Raw genomic sequence first — 27,377 nt, forward strand, 5'->3', positions numbered from 1 at the left:
TATGAATGGCCATTTTGTTACTTTTTTCTAGATAAATCTAGAAAAACACTGGAGAAGGCGGAAATTTCTCGCTCTGCTGGGGGATTGTAGATTTTCATGCGGGAACAGCTTTTATGAATCCCCACTTGGATAAATGGTCGGGAAAGTCCGCTGTTTTGAGCGGAAAACTTGTGGGAACGTTTTTTTTGAATAGAGCCCTATTTGCGACACCTGTCAGCTTTATTATGGGAGTAACACTGTGAGAACGAGCGCTGTACAAATGTGTCCCTCTGCTATACTAGGACAATGAGTATTGTTTCTATGGGATGGGAAAGAGTGAAGATGGCGTGGCACACAATGGAGCAGATTTTGGTTGGCTCGGGGTGGGGGGTAATATTGCTTGAAGATTTGGTGTACCACATCTCTACAGGACCTCAGGGGACACCTGTACCTATGCTTTATTTTTTGCTGAGATGATCCCAAACATAAGGCTTCAGACATCTAAAAATATTCTTATGGTGGTATCTAGTGTGTAGCCTCACCGAACGCTTCAGGTTCTCTTTGAGGTCAAACTTTTTTGGTTGCCGTGCATGAGGTAGTGGCTGTAGCTGCAAGGCTGCTGTGTGTGTACAATGGGTACTTTGTGTTATAAAGGAGGCTTTTTGTCTGTGTGCAAATTAATGTATTTGATCAAGTTTCAGTGACCTTGATACTCAGGAGCACTTGCTGCTTTTTGATGAAGAGCTTTAATGAATACTTTTTTCCCCTCAAAGCACATAAGGATTCCAGTATTCTACTAGACTATCCAAAGATATTAGGAATACCCCTTTACTGAAGATAAACGTCAAACTAGTGTGAATGTATCTGCATTCTTGACGTAACAGACATGCTCACCACTGGGGCTATTCCTATAGCCACAAACAGGTCAGTATACAGCTGTTCAGTTGGAGTGAGTGCTCTGCCACACAGCGACCATGCTGTTCTTGAAATCCCCCCCCCCTCCCCCATGCACCTGAGGTCAGGTAACGGGTGTTCTGTGTGGCAGATGGCTATGAGCAGCTGCACCACACGTGGGACCTTGTTTGTTACTCACCAGGTGTGGGGGACTAGATTGGATGTAGATCATTTCTGCAAAACCAGATAAGTCCCTAATGGCGAGATCTACCGTATCATATATGTATCAGGCTCTGCTTTCTTCCATTTTAAACAGCAGGGAATGCTTCTTGATCTGTTCAGTGTCAGGCCCGACATTGATGAGCAATCTCCTGGATCCACGGGCATACATTTTGCCACAAATTTGCTGTTTGTTGTTGTTTTGCTGTTTAGTGCATGTTGGGCAATCTTTTGCAACAATGTAGATTTCCAGTTATCTCAGTTACATATTAACAGAAGCACCCGTCAGATTCCTTGCAATACAAGCACTTGTGTCTTGAGGTCTATTTGTGTGATTGTTTACTTCATGCCAAAAACTGATTGAAGATCTCACTGAAACTGTTTGCATTATGCAAACCATGGACCAGCTTTAGAGCCTTGTACATTTACTGTATTTGCCTGCATAGGTTACAGAGAGACACAGGCAGGAAGAGGACACAGCTGTTCTGTACATCAGTGTCCATGTTATCAAAGAAAATAGGGGCACTAATGTCACTACTAGAATATTGTATAAAATCAAAATGTTATCCTCTAAGATAGTGTTGTTTATTGCCTCCACCCGTTTGTAATTTTTATTGCACTTCAGGTGCATAAGGATGAAGTCTACAGGTAAAGACAATTATTTGTACAATGGGGCCCTGTGCAAGGATCAGGATGGGGCCTCTTATGTTTTAATACTCTATTGATGGTAAACTGTTATATCCTGTATAAATGCAAACTGGTTTACAGAGAAACTGTAACCAAGAATTGAACTTCATCCCAATCAGTAGCTGATACCCCCTTTCCCATGAAAAATATTTTCCTTTTCACAAACGGATCATCAGGGGGCTCTGTATGGCTGATATTGTGATGAAACCCCTGCCACAGTGTGATGTTAGGACCATGGTTCTGACATCACACTGTGGGAGCCTTGTTGCATTGTGGGAGATAACAGCTGCTTTCAACTGCCAAAAAAGCAAGCACATCTCCTTCCACTTACATCACCTGCCAGCAGTAAAAATATCACAATGTGATATATGTAAGAATGTAAATCAAGGAATTCTTTTACAGTGGGAAAACACTGACTAAATCATTTATACATAATTATTGTAAAAATTAGGCACTTTTTATCACATTATTTTCTCGGAAATTCCTCTTTTAAAGGACATTACATGAGTACTATGTGACTGTCCTATAACAAAAGCAGCCATAATCTCTTCCATATATATAGCGCAGTCATACTGTCCCCATCCAAGGCAGGCCATCAAAGAGAGATGAATACAAAACGCGAGAGTGTTTGTTACGGGGACCAAATGCCCAGTTAACTTGTATGGAGAAAATGGATCAGTCTTCTACATGCGGGAAAAACCCACTTTTTAGTGGATTTTAGTTAGGTGCTGTATATTGCAAGAATTAATGGGAAAACTATATTTTGGCCTGATTACTTTGCTTTTATGTGTGGAAAACTCAGTGCTTTGTGACATAAATTGGCAAGTGTTCAAGTTTGCTGCAAATTAATTTATCACACTAGGTGTTAAAATAGTGCAGTTTGAGCTTAACTATCAGTTTTGGAGACCCTTTGCTAGCTTGCTAGCTTCAGAATAAACAGAATAGACTAATTTTAATAACCTAAAGTTGAAAAAAACAGATCCTCAAACTTTTGGAGTTTTTATATAAACTATAGGTTACTGCCACATGGTTATTTTTACTCTTGAAATGATGCCTATTTCATTGGAATGGCGGTGTTGGGGCTTGTTCAAACATCCCACCGTGTTGCACATCACTCTGCACCAGCTCCTCACTGCTGTTACCCAGGATTCCCTTGCACTAACGCAATGCGGTTCCCCATCCTGGTAGTGTGTGCAGTGCCACGCATCAAGTTGCATCCAGGTATATTTTGTAGCTGGAGAGCTAGGCAGCCCATTTAGTTGCCTGTAGCAGGTCACACAGAGGCAGCCAGCAGTGGTACAGAGCAGTGAGGACCACCCAGCAGATCTTTGTGTTTGAACAGGCCATTATTGGTCTCTGTTTGACTTTGACTTGTTAACCTATAAATGAGACCATTCCCTTGCCAACCTTTGTTCTCTATGTACCTGCTAGGTGTCCCTCCACCCAACACTCCTACGATCCAGGGAGGGAAAATGGCTATAAAAGATATAGTTATACTAATATTAAATTCTAAAAAAAATATATAAATACTTTTAGCTTTCATGAAACAATATCATTTTGTAATAAGACTTCAATGTTCCTATTGTGAAGAATGCCTTCTGGAGGAGAGGTACAATCAGGACTATTCAGGACTGCCCAATTGTGGTAATGAAAATATTGCTAGAATTAGTCACTCTTATTGATTCATCTATAAATTTTACAGAACACATGGGAAGCAGACCTACTATACAAGACAAATAACATTTATATTGTGCTTTTCTCCTGGTGGACTCTAAATACTAATATTATGAAAATGGCATAGCAATTGGACTTAGGGCGACATAGTAACATTTCCGTGTGACACCCCCCAGCACCTAGCACACTTGAGTAATGACACCCTCTCTCCACTAGGCCATGGATATGGTAGGATATGGCAACATGGTCATATGCAATGTAGAGTGGATTCAACAAGTGGTGACAAGTGTCTATCACCCTCTCAGACACTCTCTGTATAAATAGGATTTACCCAGTCCCGGTTGTTTGGTGCTTGTAAATATTAAGCAGCCACTAAATGTAAACCCATGTTGTAAGTAAATGTGCATGCCAGCAGTACCACAAACATTTGGGCTCTGGTATAGGCGCCCATATGAATTTTGGCTATATATGGAAATTTGGGCACTGGAGACACCCAATCAAAAAGCAGGAGCAGAGGCATTTGCTGACATTTTTCATATTTTTGTTTTTCGCATCTGCCTACGGTTTTTAGATTTTTTGCAGCTGTTTGCTGCAGCTTAAATTGCTCTTTGCTTCCATTGCAACAGTACCAAGTTTGGGGTACAGACTGCAGATAAGCTCCACCCTGCTGCAGAGGTAATATGCTGCACAAAGCAGAATTTTGTGTTACTCTAGGTGTGCACATACACTTAAAGAGAATCTGTATTGTTAAAATCGCACAAAAGTAAACATACCAGTGCGTTAGGGGACATCTCCTATTACCCTCTGTCACAATTTCGCCGCTCCTCGCCGCATTAAAAGTGGTTAAAAACAGTTTTAAAAAGTTTGTTTATAAACAAACAAAATGGCCACCAAAACAGGAAGTAGGTTGATGTACAGTATGTCCACACATAGAAAATACTGTACACAAGCAGGCTGTATACACCCTTCCTTTTGAATCTCAAGAGATCATTTGTGTGTTTCTTTCCCCCTGCAGAGTCTCATGCACTGAAGTTTCAGGCTGCTCTTTTCTTCCTGCAAACAGCTTTGCCCTTGTCTATAATTCCTCAGTATGTGAAAGCCCAGCCAGCTCAGAGGACGATTTATCCAGCTTGTAAAAGATAAGAGAGAAGAGAGAAGCTGCCCTAATCTAAACAATACACAGGCAGTGTGCATAGAGGGGCCTGGAAGAGGGAGTTCATATCAGAACCACAACACTGAAGAACTTGGCAGCCTTCCAGACACAGGCCGACAAGTCTGACAGGGGAAAGATACATTGATTTATTACAGAGACTGTGATAGTAGAACGTGCTGCAGTAAGCCAGAACACATTAGAATAGCTTTTGGAACTTGTAGGATGATAAAAAACAGGATGCAATTTTTGTTACGGAGTCTCTTTAAGGATCAGGACTCGATACTTCTGGTGACAGTTCGAGACCAAGTGCTGTATAGACTCTTTGCTATCCTAGAGGCTAGCAAGCTGTTTTGTTTCTATGGAGGTTGGAGGAGGACAACTGTGTGACTAAAGGTGCCCATACACTCGTCAGATTGGCAGCAGATAGATAAGAAATGCATCTGATGATCTATCTGATGCGTTTTTAGAACATTTTTTACCAGGATAGAATTCCAATAGATTTCAGTTTGAAACTGATAAGCAATCTCATCAGATCGACCTAAATTTTCCACCCTGCCAGTTCGATGGAAATCCATCGAAATCGGCCATCGATCGGTCGATTGGCCAACCGATTTGCAAACGATTAAATCGATCGATCGATCGGGATCGATCGGTCGGCCAGAAAATCGGCTGAGTGTATGGGCCCCTTAAGAGGGAGGGGTAAGGAAGAGAACAATGCACTTAGCTAAGTCAATCCCACAAGCCAGATCTCTCAGTGATGCATCGAGCTGGCATACACAGGTAGATTATTGGCAGGAGCGGCCCTAACTGGCATCTTCTGCCGAAAACCCTGTAGCGTGTGCACAAGATTCAACTTCCTGTTGTGGAACCTATGTATATTATATATATGTATACTACATATCTTCTGCATGCAGGAGGGCAATGATAGGAAATCAGGAACCACTTTCCCACTGTACATGTGGCTTAGTTATAACCATCAGAAATTCAGAATATGTATTTGGAAAAGAAAAGCAGTGCATTTGATGAAGGGGAATCTATATTTGAATAATGTGATGCTTTTTGATTTTGCTGAGTGAGAAAGGGGTTGGTCTCCTTGCCTGTAGAGTTTCAGTGGCATTACTGGTATTATGCCGGTATCATTAGTGGCAGGTAACCTGGAAGGGTAGAGCACAGATCAGCAAGCACAAGGCCTGTTTTGATAAGGTGGTGTTTTATGTACTTGGGGTGAGTAATCTAGAAATGCACTAATTGGATTGCAAGCAAATGTAACCTCAGAAACCTTATAGTGAGTTATGCTAGGATTAGATGACATTTGTGGTACATTAGGTAAAAGATCACAGTCTTCCAGACATTGGTACTTTACCTGGCTGGCATGGACCAGGCAATGAACATGCATGTCCGATGTATATATTTAAGTGATATATTAAACGCAAGATTGTAAATGCTATAGCGTTAATACATTTTTTTTTTTTATAGATGTGATGCATAAAATTACTCTAATCTAATTTATAAATGTCATGTACTGTATGTCTAACATATGGGCCTGTTTCCATTAGTGCTAATTTACTGCGTGTCCCCGCATGCAAATTCTGCTAGAGGGATCTGTATGATGGAGTTATTTTAAAAGCTCTTGCTAATGTAATGCTATGTTTGTGTTCTCACTTGACAAATTTGATTTTTTTTTCTTTTAAATCACCTATAGCATTAAATTCGCAAGCACTTTTCAAATCACTGGTGCTTAAAAAGCTCTTGTAGTGTGAACCAGCCCTATTTGTCTGTGAAGCCTTTGGAAGCACCAGGCAGCAGGCCAGTGGATGCACAGAATTACACAGGCTGCATATTGGATTACAGTAGAGACCAGTAAAAAATACTGAATGTCACTGTATATATAGGGTGGGCCATTTATATGAATACACCTTAATAAAATGGGAATAGTTGGTGATTTTATAAGTGGTCAGAAACTTGTAAATAACTCATGAAAGAATAAACTTTAACGTAAGTTTTTTTCATTCATGAGTTATTTACAAGTTTCTGACCACTTATAAAACGTGTTCAATGTGCTGCCCATTGTGTTGGACTGTCAATGCCACCCTCTTCTCCCACTCTTCACACACTGATAGCAACACCGAAGGAGAAATGCTAGCACAGGCTTCCAGTATCCGTAGTTTCAGGTGCTGCACATCTTGTATCTTCACAGCATAGACAATTGCCTTTAGATGACCCCAAGGATAAAAGTCTAAGGGGGTCAGATCGGGAGACCTTGGGGGCCATTCAACTGGCCCGCAATGACCAATCCACTTTCCAGGAAACTGTTCATCTAGGAATGCTCGGACCTGACACCCATAATGTGGTGGTGCACCATCTTGCTGGAAACACTCAGGGAACGTGCCAGCTTCAGTGGATAAAGAGGAAAACACATCATCATGTAGCAATTTCGCATATCCAGTGGCCTTGAGGTTTCCACGGATGAAGAATGGCCCCACTATCTTTGTACCCCATATACCACACCATACCATCAATTTTTTTTCTTCCAACAGTCTTGGAGGGATCTATCAAATGTGGGTTAGGGTCAGACCAATAGCAGTAGTTTTGTTTGTTAACTTCACCATTCACATAAAAGTTTGCCTCATCATTGAACAAAATCTTCTGCATAAACTGAGGGTCCTGTTCCAATTTTTGTTTTGCCCATTCTGCAAATTCAGTGCGCCGATCTGGGTCATCCTCATTGAGATGTTGCAGTAGCTGGAGTTTGTAAGGGTGCCATTTGTGAGTAGCTAATATCCGCCGAAGGGATTTTTGACTAATGCCACTCTCCAGTGACATGCAAGTGCTACACTGTGGGCTCTTGCTGAATGAAGCTAGGACAGCCACTGATGTTTCTTCATTAGTGACAGATTTCATGCGTCCAGATTTTGGCATATCCAACACTGAACCAGTTTCACAAAACTTAGCAAGCAGTTTGCTAACTGTAGCATGGGAGATGGGTGGTCTCGTAGGGTGTCTTGCATTGAAATCTGCTGCAATGACCGGGTTACTGCGTTCACCAGACATCAATCCGCGCCTCATGTGTTAATGTCAGCGACATGTCAATGGCTGTAAACAAATAGAAACTTGTAAGTAACTCATGAAGGAATAAAGTTTACATTAAAACCAAGCACACCATTGTTTTTCATGTGAAATTCCCAATAAGTTTGATGTGTCACATGACCCTCTTCCTATTGAAAAAAAAAAAAGTTGGATTCAAAATGGCCAACTTCAAAATGGCCACCATGGTCACCACCCATCTTGAAAAGTTTCCCCCTCACATATACTAATGTTCCACAAACAGGAAGTTGATATCGCCAACCATTCCCATTTTATTAAGGTGTATCCATATAAATGGCCCACCTTATAGATTGCTGAGCTATGTTACTTTTTGGACTTGGAAAAAATCATGCTGGCCATCTCCTCACTGTCTCTTCACTTGGCCAAGAGAAATTTAATAAAGCAATATCTACACAAGGGAATGTCTAGTGGTGATGTTATGCAACATCTTCATTCTCACCGAGGCTGGGTTCACACATAAAAGGTGTACAGTTCCAGTGCTATCTTTTCCTGTCAGTTTGCATCAGTTTTCTATCAGTTTTACCTGATAAAAACTGACAGGACTGGAATGGGACTGTTCACAATTTATGTGTGAACCCAGCCTAAATCTGGTGTTCTGGAGGTATGCCTGCACATTACAACAGGAGCTAGGAATGGGGGGAGAGGAGGCACTAACAACCCTATTTTCTGGAGCTGTATCTGTTTAATGGGGGGCAGATTACAGTCAAAGCACAGCATACTGGAATGTGATGTGTGGTATTGTTAGAATAGTGGGGGATGGCTTGGCCAGCCTGTCGCCGCTCAGCCTCAGTATTGGGCTATGGAGGAAGGGGTGGTATCTTGACAATCAGAAGCCTAAAGATGCCCATATACTCTGCAATTTGACTGTCCAATCTTTGTACAATCCTATCAACAGCTATGTATTATAAGAGCAATAGACTGGATATAACTTTAATATGTTGTTCAGGTAGGGCCTTAAGAGTAAAGATTGCATCTTTAGGTTGTATAGCATATGGTCACCATACCTCAAGCAAGGAAGAGCATCCCAAAGGGGAGACAAGGGAGGTTGGAGACTAGGGAGATTGGCTTAAAGAGGAGCTGTCAGCCATACTATCTCAGAAAAAAACACATATTTAAGTACCGTAGATGAATACTTACTCTACTTACATAACATATGTATTGCACTGTCCACGTTTTGATTTTAGTGATTTTTTCTACAGTAAAAAAAGAGAAAATCCTACTTAGCATTTCCCATTTTAAGTCTGGCTATTTTTATGCCAATCCTGATGTCATTTCCTCCCTTACTCTCCTCTGTTGGATTGTTTATGCATTGCACGCCCTTCACTATAGAAAGTGCATTGTCTCAGTATGAGAAATATTGGCCAATCAGAGAGGAACAAAGGCGATCGCTTCGGACGGCAGGCAGACGCGGAGCGCATGTGTAATAGATAGCAGGGATACCGCCGCAGAGGCAAGCGGCATGGCGGCTATCTCCGCGTATCAGCTGGCGGCCTCTGCCGCACAGTTACATGCTGGTGCTCTGCCTGGTCCTTCTATTGCACATAGATTGAGGGCTACGTGCCAGGTGACAGGACCTTTATGCGAATAGAAGGGGAGTCAGCTGATCTGCCAAGTCAGCTGACTCAAACGGTACTTTGGATTGGCTGAGTGATGGGGGCGGCGCTATGGAGCAGCTCTGTATATATAGCACTAGTCTGTCAGTTGCTCCGTGTCTGCTGTTGCGAATGCTATCGTGTTAGCGCTCAGACCCTAGTCAGATCCCAAAGTGTGCTAGAACCAGCTGGAGCTGGGGATCCACACTTAGCCAGATTCTGTTGATAGCTTAAAGTACTAATTGCATTGTATTATCTGTTATGACCTTCTGCTTCCTTTGACTATTCTCTTGTTTGTTGATTCTGTACTTCTGCCCATCTGATTCCTGTTGCCATCTCTGCCTGAACTTGACACTGAATCAGCCTTCTGTCTTTGTACTTTACCTGTCCGTACGTTGCCTACTCTGCTTGTCTGACCTTCCTGTCCTCACCAGTGGGCCTAGCCACTGGTGAGGGATCTGTAGTAGCCTTCACCTACTCCTCAGGTGAAGCTCAGCTGCAGCACTGTCTGTAACACCTGCTCCTCAGGTGTCCGCTAGCTGCAGTATAGTCTTATTCGCCTGCTCCTCAGGTGATCAGCCTTCGCAGCACAGTCAGTGGTCCCTGCTCCTCAGGTGTCCACTGGCTGCAGTATAGTCTTAATCGCCAGCTCCTCAGGTGATCAGCCTTCGCAGCACAGTCAGTGGTCCCTGCTCCTCAGGTGTCCACTGGCTGCAGTATAGTCTTAATCGCCTGCTCCTCAGGTGATCATCCTTTGTAGCACAGTCAGTGGTCCCTGCTCCTTAGGTGTCCACTGGCTGCAGTACAGTCTGAATCACCTGCTCCTCAGGTGATCCTTGGCTGCAGTAGTATCTGAGTCACCCGCTCCTCGGGAGATCTTCCCTTCCTCATTACTGTTGCACCAAACACTATCTCACATTGGTTGTCCTGTGTCTGACTATACTAGCATTATTGGTGATTCTGCAGATCACCATATAATCAGGTATAGCATCTGTATTATTGGTGATACTGCAGATCACCAATAATCAGAAAATCTGTTTTGCTGACACCAATCGTTACAGGATGCAAAATGGATGGATGGCTCACCATGTCCATTTTGCATCCGCGCTAGTGGGAACACAGACTTATTGTCACACTATCATTAAAAGGTTCACTATAGGGAAACTGTTTTTTGTTTTGTTTTTTTCACGTTCTAAAACCTTTTCATGCAACTGTCAAACTAATGATAATTGGAATGGAGTCATAACCAGGAACATACTATTATCCTTCTATAAGGTCCAGTGGTGTAATTTTTTTTATCTCCCTCACTCCATACTAGTGAGCCAAATAATGTTTTGCTGGCCATACATTTTTAGATGCATGGTACATTGGGTAAATAAATGATCTTTACCTAATATTAATCACTAGTAATGGTCGTGTCTAGGAGAAATTAAGGAGAAGCATGTGATCTGTTTGACCAGCTGATGTGCAAAGCTCAGATTTGCTGTGATCACATCCTCCATGACTAGCAAATCAGAAACGTGCATATCTATCACCTGACCAAACTGGTCACATGCTTCTCTATGAGTAGCTAGAAAAGTAGTCGAATCTGTGATTCTAATAAGGCTTAATTGCCTCAGGTGTGCGGCTTATACCAGTAAATATTAGAAAACATTTCTTCAAATGCACTGCTTCCACCATTAGGATTTTGTCCATTGCATACCAATTAAGGCTTTGTGTTCCTCGTGCTCTTGCCATAATCGATCATGTAGAAAACGGGCAATCCTGACCAGTGATCAATATTTTGGTTAAATGTTAATTGGCAGTGCTCTAGTCTGTATATTGTGTAGCCAGCTTTAAGGTTGTGGTGGGGCACATCGACATTTAAAGGCCTCCTTTCTATGGGCTGTTTATTATCTAGCAGCCCAGTTCAGCCTCCTGGCTGCCGGCCACAATAGCCATTTGGCTGCAGTTGCATGAAGCTGAAAGGAAGCGTTTGGGTAACACAAGCATGGCATGTGGTGGCGTAAACCCAGCGGCCAAAAAAATCTCATGTTGAATCTGAGCACAGCAATTGTTGTGCTCGGGTGCAACCCCAAAGGGGGAAGTGGTGTCTGTCCACTCCTCAGTCTTCAGCTGCTTGTGGACAGAGGCCAAAGTGTGTACCAGGGTGATCATGTGACAGTGGTTTCAGTAAAAGATTAGGGTAGGCAGAGGACGATTTGGGAAATTTGGCAGGAAACCAGGATGCCTCATATCACTGCTCCAAGTTGGGCTTTTCAGAAACTAAATTGTGGTGATTGTTTGCAGTCTCAAAATGCCCTAATAATTAATACAAATCCTGTCTTTGTGGCTTCTGCTTTCCTCTAGATATTTTATTACCACAGGGAACCATTTCCTCCACGCTATGGACGTTTCTTGGGCCGTGCAGTTTGGGATGGAAGTATTCAACGCAGTGATGCCTCAATAATGATCAGAAATGTTCAGCAACCAGATAACGGGACTTACCTCTGCCAGGTTAAGAACCCCCCTGATGTGCATGGAGAAATGGGAGAGATTCAGCTTAAAGTAGTTGACAAAGGCAAGTGCAAACAAGCAAAATCATATTTTAGTGATTACGTGGGGTACTGTTTCTTCATCATGCTAACATATTAATCCTCCTCCTCTAAACTTTGTTTTTTGTTTTTTTGTTAAAATAAAGTTGTTGTTGTCTTTACAGTTAAGTTTTCAGAGATCATGTTGCTGGCACTGGTGATTGGGGTTGGCAGCGTTGTGATTATTCTGGGGGTCCTTGCTGTGGTTTTGTTTCGATATTATCGCAACCAGAAGACTCACAGTACAGCGGTTTCAGTAATGGAATGGTGAGAGTCCCTTTTATCAGATGTAAGACTGCATAATACGCATATTATGACTCTACAACAGTAATCAGAATTAATTCATTTTCCCTTTAATAAAGCACTGAAAAGCTGACTGAGAAGACACGCCATGGAACAGATGTTAATGCATGATTCCATATCAGTCCATCCCTAAGGTCAGTAACTTCTAATCAGAGCTTTAATAGAACATAAGGTTGTCATTACTTTCTATGACTTGGGCATTACGCCTAAGATAGAGAAAATCTAACTAGTTAGTAGACTGCTGCATACTTAGCCAGTGGTAAGGTTGCATACATTCCCTTTTCTGCATTGCATGCTGCTGTCACTAACACTTTGTTTACACAGTGAGTTATACACATGCCTGTGAAACTGCATTGTAGGCCAGTGTTTGTAGGCCGGCTGTCAATGGTTGTAGGTGATTACACCAGGTGCAACTACTCTCAAAACCAAACCTTTTATGCTTAGCTCCATAGAGGAAAACCCTGGCAATATATCCACAGACCCTACACACATTTCCAGTTGATTGTGACTGTTTCAGGTAGTGTCTTTTTAACTGTCACAGCTGCCCCGCACTTCATCACATACATGTTTACATGTTCATACATTAATCCACTTGCAATGTTAGAGGGCGATAAAAAGGCGATTAGCATAAAGCCCTTTTTGGTACTTATCCGTTAGCCGGGCGCATCCGGCAGGTGGCGCTGTTGATGTTAATTCCATTCATAATTACTTCACGTAAACCTGTGAATGTAAACGCCGGATGCGCCCGGCTTAAACAGATCAAGCCGCTGGCTTGCTTCGTGTCTCGCTCTTCTCCCCCTCTTGCCCTCTCTCCTATAGAACACTGGGGAGGGGACATGCGTGTCCCCCCAGAGTCGTTTGTCGCAATGCTGCGACGAACGACTCTGGGGGGACACGCATGTCCCCTCCCCAAGGCTCATACGAGAGAGGGCAAGAGGGGGAGAAGAGCGAGACACGAAGCAAGCCGGCGGCTTGATCTGTTTAAGCCGGGCGCATCCGGCGTTTACATTCACAGGTTTACGTGAAGTAATTATGATTGGAATTAACATCAACAGCGCCACCTGCCGGATGCGCCTGGCTAACGGATAAGTACCCCTTTTTTTATATGTGGATTTAATAGAAAATTAATTAAAGCATTTTATATAAAAAAATGTGCAATATAAAACAGAAAAATACCTGTTGTATTAATTCATAGATACGCATCTCCTCAGCATCCTCTATGCTACTTCCACAGTCCTACTCACTACAGAATTTGAGTGGCTTAGTTATTTCTAATAGGTCCCAGCCAGAAATATTCTCCATTCTTCCATTTCTCTAGTTTGGATACCAACTGGGATAAGCCTTCTGTCCTTCCTTGAAATAGAGATGCCAACTGTCTGAGCATGACTAAGTAATGGCACTGGACTGGCTACAGTTCAATTGAAATATTTAGGTACTGTGGACACTAAAGGGCCATACACATGCCTGACTAAGGTGGCTGAATACGACCTCCTCAGCTGATAGGCATGTGTACAGCGATCCCCAACCTGCGAGCGATCTACCCGTGCAATGTCTGATTGCATTGCCTGTGCCGCTGCCCGCTGTGTGACACCATGCATGGGCAGCTACATCGTCCCTCCGCCCCCCATCATAGCAGCAGAATGCATAATCACCTACATAGCTGACATGCATCTGTATAGGCCGGCCAGTGATGTCGCTCTAAGGGATCGGGTCCCAATCTCTGATGGATGACATAAAGTCGAGAGGTGTGTGTGCACCTTAAGAAATACCTGGATTTTGCAATATAAAATACTGACCCTCTAGTTGAGATAACAGCCGGCAAATATGCATTGTGATGTAAATTGTCCTTGGTAGTGGTGGGAAGAAAGACACCACACACCTCATAGGTGACTGGAATGCTGAAGTAGGCAGTGAAAAAAATCAAGCGGAATAACAGGCAAGTTTGGTCTTGGAAAACGTAATGCAGCAAGACAGAGACTAATAGAATTTTGCCAAGACAATACATTAGTTAGAGCAAATGCCTTATTTCAACAGCAAAAGAGAAGACTTTACACATGGACGTTGCCAAATGGTCAATATCGCAACCAACATAGCGACATAATTTGCAGGAAAAGGTGGAAGAGTTCTATAAAAATACAGCACAGTCCTCAGTATCAGGTACCGGCGCGGATCGCCTGATGCCTGAAATGTGTGCTTGCCGGTCGGCTTGAGCAACTGGCCAAAAAGCACAAATCCCCCCCCCCCGCCTTCACCCGAAGCAGGCAGAATACTCACTGATCCTCCAGCGATGACCTGCATCACCTCGCGGGCTCCTAGCAGCATTCTGACATTCCCCGTGCATGGAAGCCGAAGTGTCAGCCAACCTGCGCTGGATCACGTGACATGCCGACTTGCATTCACGGATGCTGGAAGCCGCTAGGAGCCTGTAAGGTGATGCAGGATGTCACTGGAGGATCAGTGAAGGCTCAAAGTATTTTGCGCTGGGCAAACCCCCCAGAACACCCCAATACAAAGGTTCAGTTATCCATCAGGCATGCCAGTTAGTTGAGACTAGTCTGAATTCCGGATAACTGTGACTCTGCTGTAGCTAAAACAAGACCAGGAGTGGACTGTGGCTCAGATCATCATCTTCTAATTGTAAAGTGTAGAATTAAACTAAAGACAACAGGAAAAGAGTGTAGACCAACAATACTCCGTGTGACTTCACAATACAGGTGAAGAATAGGTTCAGAGTATTCAATCTGGTAGATGGAATGCCTGAGGAATTATGGTCATACAGTATGTACATTATAATATCCAAGAGGCTGCCAAAAATAAGATCCCAAAACGGAGAAAGATTAACCCTCTGGGCGATACAATTATATCGCCCAGGAGGTGGAGCAGCACTATTTTTTAAATTTTTTTTTATTTTTTAAATCATGTAGCGAGCCCATCAGAGTAAGCAGGAAATCCCGTTCAGAACGGGATTTCCTGCTGGGCTTCCATGGTCGCCATGGCGACGGGGCGGGATGACGTCACCGACGTCATGGACGTCGTGACGTCAGAGGGAGTTCCGATCCACCCCTCAGCGCTGCCTGGCACTGATTGGCCAGGCTGCGCAACGGGTCAGGGAGGGGGGGGGCTGCGCTGCACGGCGGGTATCGGCGGCGATCGGAAGTTACACGCAGCTAGCAAAGTGCTAGCTGCGTGTAACAAAAAAAATTTATGCAAATCGGCCCACCAGGGCCTGAGAACTCCTCCTGCGCGACATACCCCGAGCTCAGCTCGGGATTATCGCTCAGGAGGTTAAGAAGGCAAATTGGTTGTCTACTGTGGCTTTAAAAGTTGCTGAGGAAAGCAAAAACCAACTGAGACAAAGAAAGTTTGCCTAGCTAAACTGAGTTCCAGAGAATTGCACAGAGATATAAGCCGCTTAACTGAACCAACAGTGCAAGGAAATAGAAACTGACAATGTAAAGGCTCGTACACACGCTGAACTGCAGAGAACAACGGGTCCGTCAGACCCTCCCACTGGGCGGGCGTTCCAGCGACAGTAGAGCGTGTGTACAGTCTGTCTGCAGACTGATAAGGCTGTTTCTGAACGATACGCCCGCAGTTCATCGTGTGTACGAGGCTTAATGGACCTTTTTAAGAAGATTGGGTGAACCTTTCATTCAAAAATGGAAACAATGAAAGACAAAAAAATGGAAAGGCTATGACAGAAACAGAAGATGTCAAGAAAAGGTGGCAAGAATATACAGAACAGCTATACAAGAAGGACATAAACAATTTTCATATGGGCTCTTGGAATATGTTGCGCTTAACAAGAACCAAGCATCTTGATAAGTGAAGTCATTAGAAGGTCTTGCTAATAACAAGGCTCCAGAAAGTGATGGAATCCCAGTAGAACTTCTGAAAAGCTTGCACGAGGATGCTGTTAGAGTGCTATTGGCTATTTGCAATCAACTATGGAAAACACAAGAGTGACCTCTGGACTGGAAAAGGTCAGTTTACATTCTAATCCCAAAAAAGGGCAATGCCAAGAAATTCTCAAATTATTGGACAATTGCACTAATCTCACATTCTAGCAAGGTAGTGCTCCAAATTCTAAAATCCAGACTGCAGCAATATATGGAATGAGAACTGCCAGATGTGCAAGCAGGCTTTAGAAGAGGTGGAGGCACAAAGGACCATATTGCCAACATTCAATGGATAATGAAGAAAGTAAGGGAATTCCAGAAGAATGTCTACTTTTGCTTTGACTATTTAAAAGCTTTTGACTTTGTAAATCATGATAGACTGTGGCATATTGTCATGGAAATGGGAATACCAGGCCATCTCATTTGCCTTTTGAGGAATCTATATGCAAACTAAGAAGCAACAGTTAAAACGGAGTATGGAATAACTGACTAATTCTCAGCCGATAAAGGAGTGCGGCAAGGTTGCATCGTCAACTTATTTATTTAACTTTTATGCCAAATAGTACATTGTGTGGTGCTCAAAGATCCCACATGACGGATCTTTAGCGATTTTCATGCAGTGAATGTACACTCTGAGACTCGCTATTCATTTTCGACAATCATGTTTTTCCGTGAGTTTGGGCCTTCAGTTTCTGTATTTAAAGAGAATCTCTATTCACAAAATGAAGTATGAACAAACATTCCTGCCTGTTTGGGGTCATCTCCTAGCCCCCTCTGTAACATTTTTGCTGCTCTCAACTGCAATAAAGAGGGTACAAAAAAACTGTTTTATAAACTGTTTTGTAAACAGAAAAGATGGCCACCAAAACAGGAAGTACATCAGCAGAGCAGTGAACTCAGTTAATACACAGTGAGTACACAGAGAATTCAGTGAGTTACACATTGAATTCAGTCTCCAGAGGTTATGTGCAAGTTTTGGAAGAGCTCTTTGTCAATGAAGCATGACAAGCTGTGTCTTGGCTCTGCACTCCTGTCAGCCTGACAGGCAGCTTCCTCCTCAGCCAGCTATTCTTTGTTCAGTTTATCAGTCTGTGTTTATCAGCCTCACAGATAGCAGACAAGCTGACAGTGAGAGCAGGGACATTGTCTGTGAGGAATAATCATCACAGAGGCACTGCAGGGGCTTGGAAGGAGTTAACTTGTTCACATTACTAAAGAGTTGGCAGCCTTCCAGACACAGGCCAAATCCGACAGGGGAAAGATAAGTTGATTTATTACAGAGATGGTGCAAGTAGAAAGTGCTGCAGTAAGCCAGAGCACAATGGAACAGCCTTAGGAACTTGTAGGATAGGAGAAATACTGCTAAAATTTTTGTTAGAGTCTCTTTAAACATAATAGACCCCTGTGTTGTCTGCAGTCTAGACCTATGTAGTGGCCACAGACATGTTCAGTAGGTTGAAGGTCACACAGTGATTCGCAAATACTTTTTCATCACATTTTTTTATTTCAAATAAGTGTACTGTATTCGATTATACTACATATATCTGACTAAATTATCTGCATTGTGAATTCTGTTTGGTTCTGTATCGATTTAATCTGTCAGTAACGTTAAAAATAACGTCCAAACTTGGCTTTCTTTTCTTTGGATTGATACCAGCTTGAAGGACTTGGAGCTATAACATGCTGAGGAGTAATGGCCAAACACAGTGCTGTAGATGTATTAAAGTGAATCTGAAGCCAAAATTATAAAAACAACAGATACTTACCTAAGGAGAGTGAAGGCTCTGGGTCCTATAGAGCAGGGGTCCCCAACCTTTTCCGGCCCGGGGACCACTTACTGACCAAATTTTTCTCAGAGGCCCGGGGGGGGGGGGGGGGGGGGGGTTGAGGTATTGCTCGCGCGACCTAGTGGACAGTGTCGTGCGCAGCGGGTTATGGGGGGAGGGGCTGGGGTGCGGCGGCATAGCTAGCATAGTTGCCTCAGTATAGGGAGTTTAGTTGCCCCAGTATGGCTAGTATAGTTACCCCAGTGTAGCTAGTATAGTGCCCCAGTATAGCTTGTATTGACTAGTATAGCTAGTATAGTCCCAGTATGGGTCGGTAGTGCCCTAGTATAGCTAATATAGTGTCCAGTATGGGTAGGTAGTGCCCCAGTATAGCTAGTAAAGTGCACAGTATAGTGCCCCAGTATGGCTAGTAAAGTGCCCAGCATGGCTAGGCTAGTATAGTTACCCCAGTATAGCTAGTATAGTGCCCCAGTATGGCTAGTAAAGTGCCCAGCATGGCTAGTATGGTTACCCCAGCATGGCTAGTATAGTGCCCCAGCATGGCTAGTATAGTGCCCCAGCATGGCTAGTACAGTGCCCCAGCATGGCTAGTACAGTGCCCCAGCATGGCTAGTATAGTGCCCCAGCATGGCTAGTATAGTGCCCCAGCATGGCTAGTATAGTGTCCCAGCTATAGCTAGTATAGTGTCCCAGCATGGCTAGTATAGTGCCCCGCATGGCTAGTATAATGCCCCAGCATGGCTAGTATAGTGGCCCAGCTATAGCTAGTATAGTGCCCAGTATGCGTAAATGGTGCGGCCGCCGCTTCTGTTACCTTATGAGCGGGCGGGCGGGCGGTCGCTTCCGGATTCCCCCATGCGCGCTCTCCTCCATGAAGTACTATCTCCTCCTATAACAGCAGCGCGTCTTGCGTCTGCTGTAAGGAGGGAAGGAGACGGGGCAGCGGTTTCCATGGTAGCGGCGATGCATATCGCCGCTACAGGAAGCCGCTGCCCCGCCTCCTTCCCTCCTTACAGCAGACACAAGACGCGCTGCTGTTATAGGAGGAGATAGTACTTCATGGAGGAGAGCGCGCATGGGGGAATCCGGAAGCGGCCGCCCGCTCATAAAGTAACAGAAGCGGGGGGGAGGGGCAAGATGACAGACCCGCCGCGGCCCGGCTGGACACTGCCAACGGACCGGCAGTGGGACGCGGTCCGGTGGTTGGGGACCCCTGCTATAGAGCCTTCCAGTTCCTCTCTTCATCCCCTCGTCCCCCTGCAGGGTCCTCCGTTTAAATCTACTACTGCGGTAGGCTTCGGGAGCCCAAGTGCTCCCAAAGACAGGCGGCTCTGTACTGTGCACTGTGCACATGCAAATGTGCGCAAGAGAGGGCACTTGCCTGTGCACAGTATGGAGCGGCCCACCTTTGGGAGCCCAAGTGCTCCTAAGGCTTCCGAAGCCCACCTGTAGCGGAAGAGAGCAGTTTCCGACCCATGGGAAGGCTCTATAGTACCCAAAGCCTGTTTTGTTTGTTTTTTAATTTTTGGCTTCAGACTCAATTTAAAGCCAGTGTGAGAAAAATTATTGGAGCAAACCTGGAACAAAAGTGCATCCAATCAGAAAACCTGCTGTAACAACTGAAACCTGATTGGTTGTGAAACTGCACCATTTTGCTCCAGTTTGTCTTGAACCTGCTCTGATAAATCTCCCCCTCCCACTGTTGATGTGCAGCTGTGGTTCTACAGAGTATTTACATGTCTGAAAGGTTATAATAGAATTCTAATGCCGGTATAAATTAATTATGTCTGATGTCTCATTTCGTCATGCAGGCTGCTGGAGAAAGGCCCCCGGCTATTCTGTAGAACTTGGCTGTACTGCCTATTGGGAAACATTCACTACTGAAGAAGATGCAAACCAAAGTGTTTGCTTATGGGTGGCAAGGTGACTTCTGATGCCTCACTGCTGCATGGACCTCTGTGTCTGGACTTCTGTTTCTGTGTTTTGTAAAGTACTGCCAGTATGCAAACATACTGCTGAAGCAGCCCAGATCTGCCATGTGTATATAATGTAATAAATTGGTTGCATCTATTGCCTGACAGAATTGCCCTATAGGGTTTGGTATGACAAGGACACCTGACCATGCTGTCATATTTGCACAATGAAAGAATTGTGAATTTGCTTTTATAGCTGATATGATGCCATTTTTCTTAGGTCATTATTTTGTACATTTGGAATGTGGATTTAATTTCCCAGTGTTGTGTGAATGATGTTATGGATAGATGTAAAAACTGCTTTAGGGCTTTAGCCTACTAGAATGCTTTTAGGCACGCTAGTGTTACGCTAAATTAAAGGAAACCAGTGAACAAGCTTTAGTCAGAATCAATACTTACCCGGGGCTTCCTCCCGCCCCATAAACACGTGCGAGTCCCACGCCATCCTCCCACGGTCTGCCGTTCAGCCACAATCAGCCCCAGTAACTTGCTCAGTGACGTCAGTCCGGGTCTACTGCGCATGTGCAGAAGACTCAGACTGGACGCCACTAAGCAAGTTATCAGGGCTGATCGCATCTGAAAGACAGACTGCGGGAGGACGGCGTGGGACTCCCATGTGTTTATGGGGCGGGAGGAAGCCCCGGGTAAGTATTGATTCTGACTAAAGCTTGATCTCTGGTACACTCTAAGTCAATGGAGTGGAGCAAACAGAGCGATTTGCCGAAATTGCAAACGCTGAACCTGCCGTTTTTTTTGGAGCAATTCAGTAGCGGAAAGTGATGCTCCAAAATCGCTTTCCTCTAAATTGCTCTCAAAATGTTCTGTTTGATGCAAAATCACTCTCAGCATCTTGAGGCCCTGATCAATAATGCCATATCTTTGTATTATTTTATCCCTCTTTTAAAATATGAGCTTCCCTTTCCTGTTTCCAGGAATCTGCAAATACTCCACTTATTTTGGTATTGGTATAATTAGAGTAGCATGTATAGTGCTGGTGGCATACCAGTATTATGAAACCATGGTCACATCATAAATGCAAATATTTTTCATTAATAATCAGTTTTATCTTGAAATATTTTAAGTGCTCATACAGACAAAGTACGAATAGAAACACTTAAATTATAAAATGCAAATCTTTTTTTTTTTATTACAAAGCTGTAAATAATAATTTAATCATTGTTTCATCAATGTCTCCACTGTTACTCTGTTCAAACGCCAGCAATTAATATTGTTCATAAGTAGCTAGAGATAGGTAAGCCACTTAGAGCACCCTAAAAGAATACCCAACTACGTTTTTGTTTATTTTCTGGCTATCTTTGCAGCTCTGGTGAAGAAGACTATGAAAATTAAAGTTCCTAGACTCCATTTACTGTATGTAGCAATACAAGGCTGCAAAGAGAACCCCCAATTAGCCATTTGTTCTCCAGTCAGGGAAGTCCTATTAACTTCATATTTGGGTGAAAATCGGTGAGGATTGACTACATGAAAGATTTTATGTTCTAATACTTTAATAAGTATTAATCAACTTGTCTTCCAATTTTAGGGCTGTTTTCAACTCTATGCATTTTGCAAGTGTCAGACATTTTCACTATTGCGATTAGCAAACCTGAACTGAAAATAAATTCAAGAAATTACAGATTTTATGTGTAGTAGCAATAATATACAGAACTATCCTGTTATTTTATATTCATTGTAAGATGCTTTGTCTGTAGTTTGCACAGCTGTCATATTAGTTTCAACTACACTTAGTTCCTTCAGCTCCTAACAAAATAAATAATTTGCTTTGGAACTTGAGCTCACTCTTGCTATCAGCATTGTTTGCAAAGCCAGATGAGAGTGTTTGTTACTGTATTTTTTTTTTGAAAGCCTGAGCTGCATTTGACTGGTTCAGCTGCCTCATTTGCATACAAAAAGGCACTGGTGTTTTTTTAAAGAGAACCCGAGGTGTGTTTAAAGAATGTTATCTGCATACAGAGGCTGGATCTGCCTATACAGCCCAGCCTCTGTTGCTATCCCAAACCCCACTAAGGTCCCCCTGCACTCTGCAATCCCTCATAAATCACAGCCGTGCTGTGAGGCTGTGTTTACATCTGTAGTGTCAATCTCAGCTGCTCCCCCGCCTCCTGCATAGCTCCGGTCCCTGCCCCTGTCCCTTCCCTCCAATCAGCAGGGAGGGAAGGGATGCAGGCGGGGACTGGAGTTCTGCAGAAGGCGGGGAGAGCAGCAGACTGACACTATAGAGATAAACACAGCCAGCTCTGACAAGCTGTTTGTCAGCAGTGTGGCTGTGATTTATGAGGGATTGCAGAGTGCAGGGGGACCTTAGGGGGGTTTGGGATAGCAACAGAGGCTGGGCTGTATAGGCAGATCCAGCCTCTGTATGCAGATAATATTCTTCAAACGCACCTCGGGTTTTCTTTAACCTTTGCTATGAAAATAAAAATAAATGACCACAGGCAAGTTCTAACTAGGGTTGGTACTATATTTACCCATGTTTAAGTCATCCTGACACATGTCAGTTCAGGTACTCTTTAGGTCGCAATCACAGTGGGACATTATTGTCCTGCGTTATAAAGTCATTATAACGCAGGATAAGGCACTGTAATGTTAAGCTTACATTCACAGTTCGATGTTAACGTCGCCTTGTAAATGTTGCGTTATGGTAACTCACTGCTTGCAGTGCGTTACCTCTAAACGCACACGTTAAAAGATAGAGGCATATTTTTCATTGCCTGTATGCTCCACTGTATGCCACGGTAACGCAGCATTAATGTGCGTTGCCACCTCTTTTTTTGCGTTGCGTTGTAATGCTGCGTTGCGACTTTAACGTCGCATTACAACGCACCGTCCCACTGTGAATATGCCCTAAATCAGAGTTCCCCAACCCTGTCCTCAAGGCCCACCAACAGTGCATGTTTTGCAGGAAACCACAAACATGCACAGGTGAGGTAATCAGTGTCTCAGCAGAGCTAATTAACTACCTGTGTGGATTTCTACAAAACATGCACTGTTGGTGGGCCCTGAGGACAGGGTTGGGGAACACTGCCCTAAATGACCGCTTTTCAGTGTTCAGAGGATGGGGTCAAAATTTGAGTATCCACTTTGATGATAAATTTTGCCTCCGTTTTATAAATGTATACAAATCTAGTGATATCTGAAATTATGAAAAAAAATGAAAGCTCCAGTTTTGTCTCTTATAAAAAGGCCAGCAGTAAAATGTACATTCATTATGCTTTCAGTTCTCCCAGTCACTAGCTAAAAAAATGCAATAGTCTTCATGATAATGGGCAGATTGCTCGTTTATTGTAAATGAAATGCAGCCCTGAGCATAGGATTTATTTTCAGACTAAAATGGGATTTCTTTCCAGTATAAAGACTCTTATTGTTCATGGAAATAATATTCTTCTTTGTGTAAGATGATGTGCTTGACAGAGTTCTGTTCGGTTGCGACTTGGCTTTAGTACTGCTCCCCATCACAAGGGTCATCGGTTGTTGTTTCTTGTTTTTTTGTTACAGCTTTTGGACTCCTGTAAGTCTAGTCAAAGACACACTTCAGTCAGTTTTATTTAAATATGCATTTAATAGAGCATATTAAAAAAGTACCTGCTGTGCCAGTTCATAGATCCTTCTCTCCTCAGTTATTGCCAGTCATTGTCAGTCAGTCTTACCAATCCCTCTTTAATTACATGGGCATGAAGAGGGGAGAGCGATTGCTCTGTCAGATGAAGTAATGCCTGGTACACGCCATGTAATTTCCCCTCAGATAGATGAGTTGAATCAATTATTTTCAACCAATCTGATTTCCAATTAATTTTAACATCACGTCTATACAAAATCGATCAGAAAAATGATCAGAAATCAGAACAGTTGTCAGAAATAATCGATTTAACTGATGGGAAATTGCATGGTGTGCATCAGGCATTATACCTCCCTGCTGACTCAGTCTGTCATTCTGTAGTAGGGAGGTGTGGCCTTAGACTTACTGGGATTGTGAAGGATTGATGTGAGGGCATGCAGTGGAAATTGCTGCCAATACTGTACATACTAATAAATGCATAATAGTGTAACTGAGCCTTGACTTAGCGGTGACTAGGCTTTTAGAGTTGTTGTGTCTGAAATAACATTGGTATGAATGCACTGCATTCACATTTAAATACTGATCAGTGGAGTTCTTCTTTAACAGTGCATAAGAAAATTTCTTTTGAAGATATTTTTTATAAATATTTTTGTAGGGGAAAATGTTTTATTAAAGCAACTTCCATTAAAAAATGTTTGTTTGTCATATAGTCTTTATTTCATTTACAGTTTTATGTTTAGGTGAATGTTAATGCTGTATTTTATATGTAAAAAGTTAAAGAAAGCAGAAGTCCTTTCCATCAAACTAGCGAAGCAAATAGACAGTCCTACAATCTGTGTGTAAACAAACCCCCCAAAATTATATATACATATATTTTAACATTTGATGTTAGAGGGTTTTTTTTTCTCGAAACAGGCTGCCGACATAGGAAATAACGGTAAAAGCCATGACTAGCAGCAGTGTAGGGAAATTTAGGTGAGCGAGGCCCCGATTAAAAACGTGTCAATGATGGCTGCATTCAAAGGAAATTTGGGCGCCTGAGGCTGTAGCAACGTAGCGGCATTAAAGTGACATTTGGGTGCCGAGGCTACCAATAACATAGTAGGCACTGGGACTACCATTTATGCACATTGCAGCTACAAATAGCAGCTTTGCGGCAGGGGGGTTAAGGGTTATGCACCAGTATAAGTTAAGGGATAGGCATCAGACACACAAGCGGTACAAGGGGGCATGAGATACAAAGGGGGCATAACCCACAAGATGCCCCTTCACCATGGATGCACTAGGTTTAGTATATGTGTGTGTATATGTATATATACCCCTGGTTTTTGTCCTCTAAACCCAGGTGCATCTTATGGTCATGAGAGTCTTATAGTCCGAAAAATATTAGCCATGAGTCCTCCAGACACAAGAAATGGGTAGCCACATCCCCTCAAATATCAGTAACTGGATTGCATGCCCTCCAGATTATCAGTATTAGGCAATCATATATACATACTAGATAAAATATTTGAATAGCCATGTGAGTCCTTCCTTTTGCTCCTCCCCCTTAAAATGCTAAGTAAGCAGTGGAGTGTGATGTGGCACTAACCAATCCTGCTGCCATGATCCCTCCTACAGTGTGATAAGTGTACCCCGGCCTCCTGATGTCTCACTGTCTGTGCTGTGTCTTGCCAGTATGGATGAACTGATGTCACAGGAGCAGGGACATGGCTACAGAGAGCCATGGAGACTGGACACATTGATAAGAGAATAGGAAGAGGGAACGCATAGGCAGCACAGGTCATACACTGCTCGCAGCTCTCCATTTGTGCTGGGCCTCTGATCACACAATGGGATCACAAGGCCTGAGACGGCTGTTTTAAATGTTTTGGGGCTGCTGGATAGAAAAAAAAATCAAAATTATTCATTTTACCAGAGGGTGCAAGGTCTTCTGTCCCAAAAATAAAGTTAAAACAAAAATGGACTTTGCAAAATGACAGTGAGCCTATTCCAGTAAATCTACTAAGAAATGACTGGGGGGAGGGATGGGGGGGGGGGGGGGGGGGGGGAAATACAGCTAAAATGGACGTTTCTGAAATGACCACCACATCATTGCATGGATCTAAATATCCTATTGAGTTGCAGTTGAATGGGTTGAAAAGAACTGTGAGTAAGAAACCAATCAAACATCACAGCTGGAATCTAGCATGGATGAGTTGGAGTATGGTAGACAATCATACTTGGAGATGGTAAATCAAATGTGCTTCCTTCCGTGTTTGGCCCAATTCCAAAATTCAGGCGGGGAGACAGTATGGGTGGATCCAGTGGCGGCTCCAGGAAATTTTTTTAGGGGGTGCTATGCAGGTGCTGGACCAATTTCCGGGGGAGCTGACGACCTGCGGCGCGCGAAGCGCGCCGCGCCAAAAATGGGTGTGGCCACAACCTGCGGCGCGCGAAGCGCGCCGCGGCGAAAAAATGGGCGTGGTCATGACCGGATGAGGGCGGGGCTAACTGTAATTTAAAGTGAACCCAGGGTGAGAGTGATATGGTGGCTGCCATATTTATTTCCTTTTAAACAATACTAGTTGCCTGGCAGCCCTGCTGATCTATTTGGCTGTAGTAGTGAACTGAATTACACCAGAAACAAGCCATGCAGCTAATCTTGTCAGTTCTGACAATATTGTCAGAAACCCCTGACCTGCTGCATGCTTGTTCAGGGTCTATGGTTGAAAGAATAAGAGGCAGAGGACCAGCACGGCAGCCAGGCAACTGGTATTGCTTAAAGGGAGATAAATATGGCAGCCTCAATATTATTCTCACCTCGGGTTCCCTTTAAAAGTGCAACGCAAAGACAGAGGGCCCAAGTTTTGGTGACCCTTTTCCCAGAAAATTCACATAATTGTGCAGGTTTTCTCAAGAAAATACACGTAATGTGAGCAGATTTTAACAAAAAACACGTCCAATGACCCCAATATGCACAATCGTTATCAGATATGGCCCCAATATGCACAATCGTTATCAGATATGGCCCCAATATGCACAATCGTTATCAGATATGGCCCCAATATGCACAATCGTTATCAGATATAGCCCCAATATGCACAATCGGTAGCAGATATGACCCCAATATGCACAATCGTTAGCAGATATGACCCCAATATGCACAATCGTTATCAGATATGGCCCCAATATGCACAATCGTTATCAGATATGGCCCCAATATGCACAATCGGTAGCAGATATGGTCCCAATATGCACAATCGGTAGCAGATATGGTCCCAATATGCACAATCGGTAGCAGATATGGTCCCAATATGCACAATCGGTGGCAGATATGGTCCCAATATGCACAATCGGTGGCAGATATGGTCCCAATATGCACAATCGGTGGCAGATATGGTCCCAATATGCACAATCGGTGGCAGATATGGTCCCAATATGCACAATCGGTGGCAGATATGGTCCCAATATGCACAATCGGTGGCAGATATGGTCCCAATATGCACAATCGGTGGCAGATATGGTCCCAATATGCACAATCGGTGGCAGATATGGTCCCAATATGCACAATCGGTGGCAGATATGGTCCCAATATGCACAATCGGTGGCAGATATGGTCCCAATATGCACAATCGGTGGCAGATATGGTCCCAATATGCACAATCGGTAGCAGATATGGCCCCAATATGCACAATCGGTAGCAGATATGACCCCAATATGCACAATCGGTAGCAGATATGACCCCAATATGCACAATCGGTAGCAGATATGACCCCAATATGCACAATCGGTAGCAGATATGACCCCAATATGCACAATCGGTAGCAGATATGACCCCAATATGCACAATCGGTAGCAGATATGACCCCAATATGCACAATCGGTAGCAGATATGACCCCAATATGCACAATCGGTAGCAGATATGACCCCAATATGCACAATCGGTAGCAGATATGACCCCAATATGCACAATCGGTAG

The 27,377-nt window shown here is 43.5% G+C and overlaps 1 protein-coding gene across 1 annotated transcript in view; it reads left to right on the forward strand.

Annotated features, from left to right (window-relative positions):
- MPZL2 (myelin protein zero like 2) overlaps positions 1 to 20,221 on the forward strand; it is a 43,905-nt gene extending 23,684 nt beyond the window's left edge. Inside the window, exons 3-6 of the mRNA XM_068242808.1 lie at positions 11,653 to 11,863; positions 12,002 to 12,143; positions 12,239 to 12,313; positions 19,677 to 20,221. Coding sequence (XP_068098909.1) covers positions 11,653 to 11,863; positions 12,002 to 12,143; positions 12,239 to 12,290 — 405 coding nt within the window. The 3' untranslated portion in view covers positions 12,291 to 12,313; positions 19,677 to 20,221. The remainder of the gene's footprint in view (positions 1 to 11,652; positions 11,864 to 12,001; positions 12,144 to 12,238; positions 12,314 to 19,676) is intronic.
- Positions 20,222 to 27,377: the final 7,156 nt, after the last annotated feature.

This window comes from Hyperolius riggenbachi, chromosome 6 (assembly GCF_040937935.1).
Source record: "Hyperolius riggenbachi isolate aHypRig1 chromosome 6, aHypRig1.pri, whole genome shotgun sequence".
In the NCBI taxonomy this organism is placed as follows: domain Eukaryota; kingdom Metazoa; phylum Chordata; class Amphibia; order Anura; family Hyperoliidae; genus Hyperolius; species Hyperolius riggenbachi.